A 14,224-nucleotide genomic window follows, 5' to 3' on the forward strand; every position below is an offset into this window, starting at 1 on the left:
CTTTGACCATCGCTATACTTTTCATTTCTTTTACTATGTCTTGTGGTAGATTCATTCTGCATTCTTGGCCAAAACATCACCAGTCTCCTCAATTCACAGCTAGTACTAGTCTGTGGGACTTCAACAACCCCAGCAGTGTAGCAAAATTTTATTTGCACAAGTGTTTCTTACTTGTTCCAATGTGTCTTTGAATTCCGGTACAAGGATGGAAACATGATGGGTAGAATCTTTGCTGCATTATCACTAATTAAACTCATAATATATTCATTATTCCAGTAGTACAACGCTCGCTCCGCAACCTAAGACGACATAGTGGGGGGAGGAAAACACACAACACTTTCAAATGATCTCTATAGCAAATAATTGAAATCTAACAGAAAAAAAAAAAAACAAGGGAAAGGTGAGAAATATACAACTTAGGTTTAGACTTTTTTCAGGGCAAACTAGAAGCCTCTGAGGGAGCTGATGTGGGGTGGGGGGAGGAGAGGGAGGATTCCTTTTCTCCTTTATAGTAACATGATTCAAACTACAGCAAATGAACTCTGAAATTCAAGTTATTGCAGAAATGCTTTGCCAAAGAAAGTGTATTTGTAGAACTTTGTATTACACACAGTGAAATTACATACTGAAAGTGCTCATAATGTCTTTGGATCTTTATATATCTATTATAATGGTTCTTTCCTATGGACAGAATGTGGAGAACTTTATTGAACAGATACTTCAGAAAACAGTGAGATTTTAAGCTGAATGTTATGACACTGCACTGAAGTGAATTATCCAATATGAACTTACATAGTGTACTCCTGTAAGGAAAACACAAAGCTAACATTAGGATCCCTAAAATTTGACCTCGAGACATGACGACATTTTTCTACAACACGCAAAATTCGTTACAGTAAATGATAGTAGATAACTCATCCTTATATAAAAATTCTGATATTATTGAACCTAAGTATAGTAAATACAGACCTGAAAGTGTGGACTGGACACACATTTGGCTAGCTGTCTGAAGAGAGGCTCCATAACTTTTACAAATTCAGATGGTTCAATAACATCTAAAATTTCTTCTAGTTCATTTAAAAACATGACTTCTTTTGGACTGTGAGTCTTTGGCCAGTATTTTAGCAGTGCCATTACAACCTGTAGAAACAAAGTTTGCAGGAAAAATTGGATATAATTTTCAGAGTAATATGCCTTTGCCTTGTACTAAGTTAAATGTCATTAACAAATTTGACGTTTTATTGAACAGAACAAAATATTCAAATTTCTTGTCCCACAGGACAGATATGATTCGGTTCAGCGTCACAGAAACAACTGCTCATACGGTTAAAAACATTACAGCAGAAAACAAAGTTACAAACTTAAAGAGAAATTTACTTTTTTCATAAAACAAAGGATTAGAGAAAGTAACCAAGAAATCTAACTTAACATGATCAACAACTGAAAGTGCGAATTTGTTACTATGCTATAAATAGCCCTTAAAGTGCAATCAGTTTTCAACCTCTTGTTTTTTGAAGGTGTGCTCTAAAGCTTGAGAAAAGAAGCTTCTATCATTATATTTTAAGACAAGACTTACTGTGCTTTGTTACGGTAGGATGACGCTTTTTCAAGGATGTTTAAATTTGTTGTTACTTTAAAAACTATTTTTCCATCTACGGAAACCTAGCAATAAATAATATCCAAATAGCAAGACATCTGCTTTTAAAAGGTACTGAATACACGTTTTTATGTTTTGTAGTTAAAGACTTCAAAATCTGCACTTGGTGGAAGCTCTGGACATTTGCATGCCTATTATCAGTGAGCAGTTTCCAGCTAATGCTGTTTTGATACACTAAATTAACAGACAAATTGATAAGCAACTAAAAGCTGCCATTTACATAAACATATTTAATGACTAAATGAATCTCTTTGTCAACAAGACAATCTCTCCCCCTTTTCTATTCTACATTTTGACTTACTTTCTGGGTGTATATAGAAAAATTAATACTTCAAACACTTTTTCCTCTGAAATTTTCCTTTCACCTGAAATTTTTTCATCTTATATTGACTTCTTTTTAATCACTAAATTTTACCTCTTTCAATAAATTCTTTAAAAACTCTCTACCTTTTGTTATTACCTTGGCTTGATTAGCACTAACTAAAGCCTCAGATATCCTGGAAGTAAGAACATGATGCAATGTACTTTTGGGGAGACAAAACCACAGCACAGATCATGTTTGAAATTAGAAAGTTACTGTGCACATACAAGTGTCAAGTGTACACACAGCACTCAAAAGCCACATAAAAAACAAATGAGAGTGTCTGTCTAGCCCTAGGGATAGAACTGTAAAGTTAAAAAAAAGTTTTCTTAAACTCTTAAAACAAATTTTATATGCAGCTTCTGATGTAGTTTGAAGTTGCAACAATCCATTATCCATTCTTTCAGTAAATTTTCCTTCTCATTTAGAAAAAGGCACAGTCTCTTTTGTCCTCTGAAACGAGAGGAATTGATAAAAATGTACTTTTCAAAATAAATTAAAAAGTTATAAGCAATATTTAGTATTAGTTAGGCAACAGCACAGTGAGAAATAATTGTATCTTCAAGTATGTATCATTGGATTGTCAAGCTGGACAATATGTTCTTAGTGAGGCCTTAGGAAATTTATGCAGACTGTATTAAATAATATGACAAAAGTCTTCTGAACTACTTCATGACAATTACAAGGGGACACAGGAAACAATTTCATTTTGTGATGACCAGGATTTCCGCAGGGAACTTAGTACTTGATTGATGTATGTGATAAGTTTTAAAAAATAATGTTGTAATCATTACGCAGTAACTTGGGATCAAAAAAAGAAACAGATTTGGATGCTTATTAGTTCAGAGCTGTAATAGGAAATATGTAGCATCGTAACTGATGTCTGGAATGCAGCTAAAGTTTTAAGATCTTATACAGCATGAATGGCAGAAACAATGTCTGGAATTTGAAACCTTAAGAAATATTAAAATCTCCAAGTAGAGGAGTTCTTGCATAGTTGTACTTCTGATTTGTTTCAAGGATCACAATTTGCAGACGAACTGTCACTCAGTCAGCTAAAACAAAATAAGCAGAGCAAATTCTGGTCTATTTGTAAAAGGTATAGTCTTAATGTTCTCTTAATTAATTCTAGACATTGTCTAAACTGCTGAAAAACGGCACTTGATTGATCAAAATGGCTAAATAATTAGCTCTTCCTAATAAAACCAATTATATATGAATATTTTGTCCTCAAAACCTTCTTAAAAAGTCTACAGATGAAAGGGGTATTAATATTTCAAAATATGTAAGAATAACAAGATAAACTTACTGGTTCTGTAAGTGTGCTGTCCTTTTCTAAGAACTGAACGACACAGTATGCCAGCTAAAATAAAGGAAGGAGGCTGTATTAACATTCACCACAAAACCACACTTTAGAATCACTACCATAAGGGGAAGAGTTCTACTGAATTCAAATAAAAAAGTCTTTAAAAATAATTTCTTTAAATTATTTGGCAGGCAAATTAAATGCAAAAAAGTAACCAAACTTTACTGATACTTTCCCAACCTTCCCGCATCTGCTTTCATCTTTCTTCTGAAGATAAATCTTCAAGATTTATTTTATCATATAGACAAACACATAACTTTCAATTAAAGTTATCCAATACTAGTCTCTTAAGAAAGCAAGAGTTCAGAGAAGGAGAATGGCTTCAATGGAAATTACTTCTAGTTTTTTCTTCTCCCATTGTATAGTGGATCACATTTAACAGGAAGTTTGCCTCAAGCAGCTGCCTAGAACAGTATTGGTATGCAGTTTCTTTCCTCTATGAAGAGCCAGTTTATTTCATACAGTGGTAATAGTATAACTAACAGAAAAATAAATTTCCAGGATAAAGGAACACACATAGTTTACCCACCTCTGTCCCACCTTGCTCAAATGCCCTGCTTGTTCTACACAGTTTTTGTCATCTTTAATTAAACAGATTAAATTTGATTAAATTATAGACAACTAATTGCTCACCTTAATACAAATACAAGCTTCAGAACCTCCCTGAACCAAATAGCCAGTTGGAGGCCAGTAGTGAATCAGCTCCTGCTGGCAGGGGAATAACCTCCCCATCTGCAGGTGCCTCATTTCCTTTGCCACAAGGGAAGGTGAACAGCCTCTCTTCTCATTAGCAATGAGAAAATGGACATGCACATGCTGAACACGAGATTCCCGAGCAAGGAGGGGAATTTGCATATACTTTTGGCAACGAAAACATTCTGCAAACTACTGCTCTAAATTTGAGATCTCACCTCTTTATTATGAAGGAGAAAAGGCTTATAAATCCCAAGAAAGTAATCCTAACGCACAGAAACCTTAACATTTGGAAATGACAAATGTGGAGAAACAGTGTAAAAAGCTGAGAGAACACAACTGGCCTCATTCAGCCCACAAATGCAAAAGACAACGTTCTGGCTCCTAGCCGGCCTTACTGAGGCCACTGGTGAAAAGCCAGAAAATCCCAATAGCTGACTTCAGTTAGAATTGGAAGAAAGTCTTGGAACAGAAGTCTTTATTGAAGACGCCCATGCCTACAAGCTGCTTACTTTAAAGATCTGAATGCCCAGTCTCGCCTTTCATATTTGTGAATCTGACGCTTTCTTTTTAGACATAGTACTTTGCATTTCAGCACAATCCATCCTTTTAAAGATATGATTTAAAATTACAATCTTGTCCTATAAAGTGCTTTCCACTTCACAGCATTTTTGTCAGGCACCTATTTATTAAATGCTTTTTATTTCATCAGCTAGGCTGGTCATAAAAAATACGAACAATCGTAAGTCCTAGGATTTGCTATACATTAAAGTGAACTGCTGATAACTATGCAGAGTATTTTTCAAGCAGATACAAGCCTAGACTGAAATATTGTATTTACCAACTTCAGTTTTGAGAATCTTTGCCTAAACAGTCAATTATCACATCGCTTTTATCTATATTCACATCTCATGAACTGTTTAACCATTTGTTCTAATGCCTTTTCATTTATTGAAGTTTAGCTGATCAGCCTAATTCCTGTCCTGTTTTTGATGACAGCTACCAAGAACATCTCTAGATAATGTGAAGATAGTACAAAGACTATTATAACTAGTGCTCTCAGCTATTCTAAAGTTAATTTGAACTGAATATAGAGATCAGCTTTCTTTATGTATATCCAGTCCTTCTGAAAATCTGCCACTGTTGAAGCATGAATTTTTGTGGTTTTATTCTACTGTTTCAGTAGACTATGATACTCTTGTAGCATAGACAAAAGGGAAGTTCTGTCCTTCACAATGACAGAAAGCAAACCTTTAAGTCACAAGCAAGTTACTCAGAAGTTACTGTAGCACACAGAGAATTTATGGCCACAGCAGTAACAATTTGGTGTTTTAATACTGGTGTTTAAAAGTTTCTTCAGGGTTCCAACAGCTGAATACAACATATATGCCTGTGCCACCACTGTAACTGAAGACTGCTGACATTTTATTCACTCTAGATCCTGTCAAATCATTTGTCTGTTTCTTAGCAGTAGTCAGATGTTTCTTCTGGAATCAAAACCTCTTAGGAGTGAAGACAAAGGGTAAGCCCACTTGCAGAGCCTTCCCATTTCATTCAGCAGGACACGTGAGAGTGAAGAACAGACTGAATTGCTGAGAAACAACCAAGATGCCTCAGTAACCAAACTGCACTAGCCCCAGAAACCTGACACAAACACAAACAGAACACACACAACATCATAAGCTTTGCAACATGGCCATTGCATCTGGATAGACCAGCATGGCTAGTCTCAGCCAAGCCACTACAAGAAAAGAAGTATCCCCTCCGTCACTGTTGTGTTTTTATCAAGTACTAACAAGGATGATAACCATGACGAAGAAATGGAAGTCACCTGAAGGTTTAGAACCATTAGTTTGTGAAGCAGGGATAAGTAAAGATCCACCTATCTCAGGTAGGTTACAACAAAATTGATCGTCACAACGGATGTCTGTAGCAGGAGGGATTATAAGAAAGGTCAGGCTGGCCACATCCCAAGAGCATGATGGGGTAGAGGGGGAGTAGAGGAGGAATATCAAAATGGGAACCACTCTAGTCTGTTACTTCAACAAGAAGCATTGCAAGTCCCAGTACGCAAGATCTAAAACAAATGCTTATAAGCACCTTTAATTGTCAGAGATTCACACTCAAACAAATACTATTAAAAAATTTTCTAAATTGTTATCAATCTTATTTGAAGAAATGGTACTAAAAATCTGGAGTATGCAAACTGATATAGAAAACGTTGATTTTCTAAATTAAAAATAAAGCCATGWAACAATTTTTTACAGAGATAATTTCAGAACACCATAATACTTTGTCTTCTCCAACTTCGTATGATTTCTCACTCTTACAGTGATTTTGGATGGAACTAGAACTCAGTATGCAGAAAATGCAGCTTGTTTAAAAGTGTAACGCAACTTGAATACCCCTTTTTTCCCTGTGTACTTCTAAAAAGGCCCATTGTATTAAATAATTACATCCTATTTAGTGCCAACTTCCTTTCAAAACAAAAAGTCTTAAGAAACTGAATTCAGCTGAAATTCTCCATGTAGTTTATAAAAACTTGTTCAAGAAAAAATATATTTTTCTGCAATTTATGTATTTTTACACATTAAAAGCAAGAACATAGGTATAGAGAGATTAAATAAATTTCCCCAAGGCCACTTAGCAGACAAGTGTCAGAGCTTAGAAGAGATTCCAAGTCAGGATGACCAGACACTTTCTGACTTTTGTAGACAAACTTACTTTTATAATAATATAAAACAAGTGTTGAACAAACAACTTACTTGTGGATGGTAGACACTGAGTGATTTCACTTTGTGCAATGGTAACAAAACCTTCAATAGGAATATTTTGTGCTCTTCTTTTAATGGTAAGGCAAATCCATTAATTATGCTGTCAAGGAAATAAATTTAATCATAAAAATCAAAATATGCACTACAGTACAGGATATGGCAAAACTCTTCTTTTCATCACTTCTTTAAGACCTCCTGGAGAACATGATTCCATCGAAAAATTTGTAAGTTAAACATACATCAGAGACTAGAGACATGAACATTCTTAATTTTTTTTGTTACCTAATTCTTTAAAGAACACAAATTAACAGAATAATCAAATCCACATCTGCCCACCCCTCGCTCAAGTCTTTCACAGGCTCCAAACTCTTCTTTCAAGTAACTTACATGATTAGGTTTTATTTCAGATTTTAACTTTCTTATTCACTACAAACAAAGCTCTGAATTCGCTATGAACAAAGCTCTGAATACATATTCCTCACAGCTTCTTCACCTAATTGAAGAATCAACGAGACACTGTATGCTGAGCAGATCAATCCAGGACAGCAGACAAATGAAAATATAGACAGATTGCTGAAACATTACTAGTTCTACAAAACCTTAAATGTAACCAAATGGCATTTCTCACACAGGATTTCCCAGGTCCAGGTGAGTGCTGATGTAACTCAATACAGGATCAACAGCATCTTCATCTAGAAAGACAGTACTAGAATTCTGTTCTGTGTTCATTCACTTTGCTGGCACTAACTTCAGCCAATACATCCAGAATCTTATTGCCTATTTACTATTTTAGGTCTTGTGTTATTAATTCTAATGTTTTTCTCTCCAGCTAACAAGCACAGAAGATAGGCATGCAAAAGGACACTGACAAACTTGTATCTTAAAGAACACTTTTAAAGAATTCAAAGTAACACACAATTAAGATTTGATTTGCAATTCAATTCCTCCTCTTCAATCTTCTGTTACAGGTATCAGATCCTACGCTTTCCTATTCACGCTTTCCTATTCACTTCCTTTCAGTTGTTTCCTGCCTTCTCTCACTACCATGCACTGCTCATCACATATCTTCTCTTGAACACACACATACAGCCCAAGGACAGATTTTTGAATTGCTGAAAGACCACCTTATGGGAAAGAACTAGACAGTCCTAACTTTGAGCTGACAGCACCACAAAATAGGCAACAAAAGCAGCCAACAAATCAAGAAGTAAAACTGAAAAGAGATGCCTTTTCCAGTCTCTATTTTTAGAGAGTTTTTTCTTCTTTTTTTAATAAAGAATGTCACCAAAAGAACTAACTATGGATGCAACTGATATCCAGAAGATGAAAAGCCAAAATCCAGGAACCCAGCTAAAAACTGTTATTCTGAGTTGCATAAGAAGCTCTGTGTCAACAACATACTGTTTGAAACTCCTTACTCAGCTGAAAGAATAACCGCTATATAATTGCTAGAAATTTTGATTTAGAGACTTGAGGAAAAAAAGTTAACTAGTACTTAACTTTTAAGTTTGTAAAGCTCTTAAATCTAAACGGACAAACTCTAAAGTTAAAAAGCTCTTGGCTTAATAGTTTAGAACAGTTAGTTCCATATTCTGAGATTTCAGTTTTACACTCTTCACTGTAACTTGATAGGTGATCACTTGATTACAGAGCATTGAAATAAAGATGGATTTGTAACTTCTGTTAATTGTTGAACATTTCATTGAAAATTAAATAAAAGTAACTATTCTGGGCAGATAGAGAGGCCTAAGAAATGTTAGAACATTTTTCAAATTTCAACAACAACCTGGGCTACATTAGGAAGAGCACTGCCAGCAGGCTGAAGGAGGTGATTCTTCCCCTTTCCTCAGCTCTGGTGAGACCCTATCTGGAGTACCGGGTCTTGTTCTGGGCTCCTCAGAATGAGGAGGACATGGATGTGCTGGAACAAGTCCAGCAAAGGACCATGAAGATGACTAATGGATGAGAACATCCATCATACAAAGAGAGGCTGAGAAAGCTGGACTATTCAGCCTGGAGAAGCCTCCAGGGGGAACTTATCGATGTGTATAAATATCCGATGGGAGGCACTAAAGACGTGTCTCACTAGTGCCCAGTGAAAGGACAATATGCATTGGGCACAAACTGAAACACGGGGAATTCCATTTATATGCAAGAAAACACTTTTTAACTGTGAGGGTGGTTGAACACTGGAACAGGTTGCCTAGAGATGTTGGGTGGTCTCTCCTCCCTGGGATACTGAAAACCTGACTGGACATCCTTCTCTAGGTGATCTTGCTTGAGCAGTGGGGTTGGACGAGATGATCTCCAGAGGCCCCTGCCAATCTCAACTATTCTCTAATTCTGTGAATTTTACATATTCCTAAAAATAAATCACCAGTGTCATTAAGCTATTCATTTTTAGGTACAAAGATATGGAGAAAGTATGAAATAAATCTAACTATTCTTTAAAATACATTAATATATTTAAAACAAAATCTTGCACATTTATTAGCGAAATCAGTTTATAAAAACACATCAGTTTGGACTAAGCTATTGGCTTTTAAAGTTGTACAGTTTAAGATTCAAGGGCTTTCAGATAAATCAGTAAGTTTACTACAGAATAAGATTTCAGAAATGTTGTTTTGTTAGATTTAATAACTTACAAATAACTGACTAAATAACTTCTGAAGATTTAATAACTTTTTTCCTGTGTTTATCTATCATACATTTATTGATGTTAGAATAATTTTAAAATAAATTTTAACTTATTACTTGCTAAATAAATAGTTTCATTACAACCAATCTTAATCATGGGAATCATAAACTAGAAAATAAGACTTAAAAAAATAAGGTTTAACATTGTGACATCCTAAGACACTGCCATGAGATTGAAGCTTTGCTCCATTTTTGCAATCTTACAAAAACATTCTTAGTTGCAGCTTTGCCATATTATAGGAAGTTTTTATTAACCTCATCTCAAAACAATCTATAATTGTCAACTTTATTTTTAAAATCTCACCTCTGAAATCTAGCGGGTTGAYGAGTTTAATTAGACAAAATCTACAACTTACCTTCCGAGTATTTCCAGTAATTCTGCTATGCCATTGTGATGTTCTGTTTCATAAATAAACCTAAACAAACAAGCAAAAAACAGTTTTACTCAATTATACTCAGTTAAGGGAGAAATCTACCACTAAGATACTGACCTAACATTACATGTAGCCTTAACCTACCAGGTTTTAGTCACTTAGTAAAAGGAAAATAGAAACACACAGTGGAAAAGAAATCCTCTGCAGAGTTCATGAAAATATTTTAATAGTGTGAGAAATTTTTCTAAAATCCTCAATTTAGAAATACATTTAATTTCTGGATAATTGTATTTTAAGAATTACTTTCTTGCTGTACTCACAATGTTCTAGTGATGGCAGTAAGTCATTTTGAGTATTCTCATACTTTAGATTATGAATTGTAATGTCCCAGTGTTAAAGACAGCGATAGCTTTTGTTTTCCTGAAGCACGTTCTGTAGATGTGCGTACCGTATACAGAAACACAGATCAATAGCACATCAAGCTGCTTTCAACCTTCATACTTGCTTGCTGTTTTCTCCCACATTTAACAAYAGTGCATGCATTTGACTATTTTTCTAGCAGTCATATTCTATGCCTTTTCAGAAAAGCAAAGCTGAACACAAAAACGATGCTTTAAATATTAAGATAATGCAGAGCATTTGGTACAATCGAATCATGGCTCAAACTCCTGCAGAACAGGTCAGCACAGGATGTTCAAACAGTCCCTACTTATGGATCTAAAAGGCTCTCTGGCATCACAGATTCTACACATACAAAAGGCTCTGTAATAAGCAGAGGAGGCAATTTTTTCCTGAATTTTCTTTTGACAGAGGTGCAATTTACACCTCAATCTCCTTTCCTCTTCCGTTCTTCTCAATTGCCTGAATGCAACTTTGAGAGACTTCCACACACTACTTCAGTTGTTTTGTAGATAATTATTAAAAAATTATACTTATTAAAAATAATTTTCTATTTAAAAACTTTTCAGATTGGCRCACTAATAACTACTTTTAATTCAGAATATTTCGTATGACAGTTTTGTCTCCTTAGAAAGCATCCTATGTATAATTCAGAACAATGATTCCAGGAGAAACTAAATACACTCACATGGAAATCTTAAGTAAACAGGAACATACTTCCCCCCACCCCCCAATGTAACATACAAGAACAAAACATTATCGAAACAGAATTTATGTACTCCTTATGCAAGCCTAATCAAAACATGAAGAATTGCAAAAAAAGTACAAGAAAAGTAAACCTGAGAAATTCTTTGCATACTGTAAGAGCTCATCATGCACTCGACTAATTCAAGACAGAAGTTGAAACAACCTTCCTTCCTGGTGTTCACGTTCAAGAAACTAATTTACATTCAGATGAAAAAAAAAAAATCAATTTCTGACTCCTAAACATTAAAAAGCTGAGGATAAAAAAGTGAGAGGGCTTCCCCCTACCCCTAACTTTGTACAGAAAAGCAGTTTCTACAGTACAAATGACATAATTTCTCACATAAATTTCAGATTAAATTAAATTAAAATTTCAGATTTTTTTTCTTTTAAGTACAAACCATTATAAAGTTGATGTAATAACTATATTAAGTCTTTGGAAAGTTGTGCTAGAATAAACTAAAGTCTAAGACTCTATTTCCATTACTTCTGAACGTAACCAGTGCAAGAAATAACAAATAAAATGAAGTTCAGAAGTGAATCATAATAGACTATGATGTTGGTGGATAATCTGGCTCAAATATTATATGAAATCACRTATTTTAGAATTAATAAAAACTAGGCACAGACAAAAGAAGTTTAAATCCTTTCATTCGAAAGATATACCTGTACCTTTTTCTCAGCAAATAYTGGCTTTCCACATGTCCAATCAAGAGCTGTTGTCTGCAGGACAGCGAAGACTTATTCACTATTTTAAAGCAGCTCCTTCAAATATCCTCCAAAGGCTTACTTGCTACCATCTACGGAGATAAATTCCCTCTACAACTGATACTGCTGGGTGCCATTCATAAAACAGCAAAAAGCTGTCACACATTTGGTGCTATTTTCTTAAGGGTGTAGCACCATACATTCATTTCAGGAGGAAAACAACAGCAGTAGAGCAAGAGAGAAGCCTGATGGAAAGCATCTAAGCCTGCTACAMAACATATCGACTTTTATGGGAAAAAAGGTATACCAAAACTAAGAGACTTTAAAAAAGCCTTCTGTTGTCTCCTCATTAACATGAAGTGTCATAATGCACACTTAAAAATGGAGAAACAAATCCAAACTGTGTTTTAGTAGACATCAAGATTCTTGTTGCACACTGTGAAACCCAGAAACACAGAAATTACTTGCAGATGGCACCAATATGTTTGGATATCTACTTAGTAGATTTATGTTAAGCATCAAATGGGTTCCCGTATCTGCTGACTAAATGTATGGAAACAGTAACTTCACAGCATTCTCAACATTACAATACACTCTTGTCTAGCTTTTGCTTTCTCTCTTTATGATCCCCATGAAATATAAAGGTATTTCCAACCTCTCTGTTTAAGAAAATTAAGCACAGTATTTTAATTACATAGAAATCTGCTGTAGAATAACCTGCCGATATCCTTATTTTGCCTGTTTTGTATTCAATATCGTTCGTGCAAGTATTAATTTCAGTAACACTGACAAAATGGAAGTAAAAATCTATTCAACACATACAGGTAGTAAAACCAGCTGTTGAATTCTATAATTTACTGCACTGAGAACTGCAAACCCATGGTGTCTATCTGCTTTTTCCAATACTTTAAATTTGTATTTATTGCACTAACTTATGTAAGTTCCAATTTCTACAGCTTGTAAATACAGTAATTTTCGTTATGTAGCAAAACACGTAAGGGAGGGGCTCTATCCATGATTAAAGCTTTAACTGCTGAAATAATACACATTTGGTCTAAGATTACACAAGTATTCATGGAGATTATGCAGCAATCTAAATAAAATTCCCTAAAAATACTGTCCATAATCCAGAGGAACAAACATTAAGAACAATACCGAGGAAATAAATAGGCAGGCAAGGTCAACTGTATGTTAAATTTCAGCTCTAAAAAAAAAGTCTATACTGGTCTCACTTTTCAGTAGTATATTCTAGATGGTAGCCTTCAACTCTTGTGAAGTTCAGTAGTATTGATTTGAAGTGTTCCAACCCTAGATAAGAAGGGCATTCAGGTGATGACACAAGAATGCCAATATATTCTCTTAGCTTTCAAAGTACAAGCATCATCAATTAAACAACAGTAACTGAGCACCTGCAGCACCCAATTCCTTTAAACATTTCTTGAATGTTCCAGTCTTAGGGGTTCTCTCAATTCAAGAGGGGTTTGCTACAATACTAAGCTAGAGAATTTGAAATGGTACTGTAATTTTGTATTCACATCTGATACAATGGCAATGAAAACACACTTTAAAGCAACTTTAGTAACACAGTAGGTTAATTTTTCATCTTAGATGTTTTTGGTTTGGAGTAAAACTGCAGTATATTCTATAGCAATCAAAAAAATAAAAGTTTTCACCAGCCACGAATGGTATATCTTAGTTCTGAGGAAAGAAAATGCAGTAAATGTGTTCCTTAAAACAAATTCTAGATTTCTCAGCCATTCCACTTAAGTAGCAATACGTGTGTCATGAAGAAATACGTTTTATTAAAACACTACTGTAATAGAAATACTACTATGATAAAAAGGCTTATAGATAAAGACACCAAGCCACCCACTGAATTACCAACAAATAAATTCAGTTGCCAAATGTTCTATGCAAGACTTCCCTAACTTGAATCTCCCAGACTGGCTTTAGCTATTATTAGATGTAACATATAAACTTACTAAGAATAAAAAAACAAAACAAAACAAATTTGCTAACAGTGTTTTGTAGTGTATTTAGTCATATACCTGATTATATGTATCATGTGAAGATAYTGACATACCTATAAAATATATTATTAATTTGTTTCCGGATGTAAGCTCTTAGGCCTAAGAATTTCCCATATATTCTGTGAAGAGTAGTTTTAAGAAAATCTCTTTCACGAGGATCTTCACTGTCAAAGAGCTCTAAAAGCTGCAAAGAGGCAAAAGAAAAGATGCACTTTACTTGAATCTAAGGCATTGTAGAATAATTTTGATTTAAAACTTGAAATTAAAAATTCTTTTTTTTTTAACCTCACCTGTAATACAAACTTCTGATCAATATATTTCTTAGCTATATTAGGTTGGAAATCTGGAGATTCTAAAAATCTTAAGAAAAACTCATAAACAAGCTGCAAGAGAAAAGAATAAAAAAAAAAGTCTTTTAAAC

General features: G+C 34.5%; 1 protein-coding gene across 1 annotated transcript in view; it reads right to left on the reverse strand.

Annotated features, from left to right (window-relative positions):
• PPP2R5C (protein phosphatase 2 regulatory subunit B'gamma) overlaps positions 1-14,224 on the reverse strand; it is a 53,149-nt gene that overhangs the window by 9,130 nt on the left and 29,795 nt on the right. Inside the window, exons 4-10 of the mRNA XM_085317438.1 lie at positions 14,094-14,186; positions 13,857-13,987; positions 9,905-9,964; positions 6,843-6,951; positions 3,328-3,381; positions 970-1,140; positions 172-299 (exon numbers count right to left, since the gene is read on the reverse strand). Coding sequence (XP_085173564.1) covers positions 172-299; positions 970-1,140; positions 3,328-3,381; positions 6,843-6,951; positions 9,905-9,964; positions 13,857-13,987; positions 14,094-14,186 — 746 coding nt within the window. The remainder of the gene's footprint in view (positions 1-171; positions 300-969; positions 1,141-3,327; positions 3,382-6,842; positions 6,952-9,904; positions 9,965-13,856; positions 13,988-14,093; positions 14,187-14,224) is intronic.

This window comes from Rhea americana, unplaced genomic scaffold (assembly GCF_003343005.1).
Source record: "Rhea americana isolate MKP2758 unplaced genomic scaffold, rheAme1 scaffold_5, whole genome shotgun sequence".
Lineage (NCBI taxonomy): Eukaryota > Metazoa > Chordata > Aves > Rheiformes > Rheidae > Rhea > Rhea americana.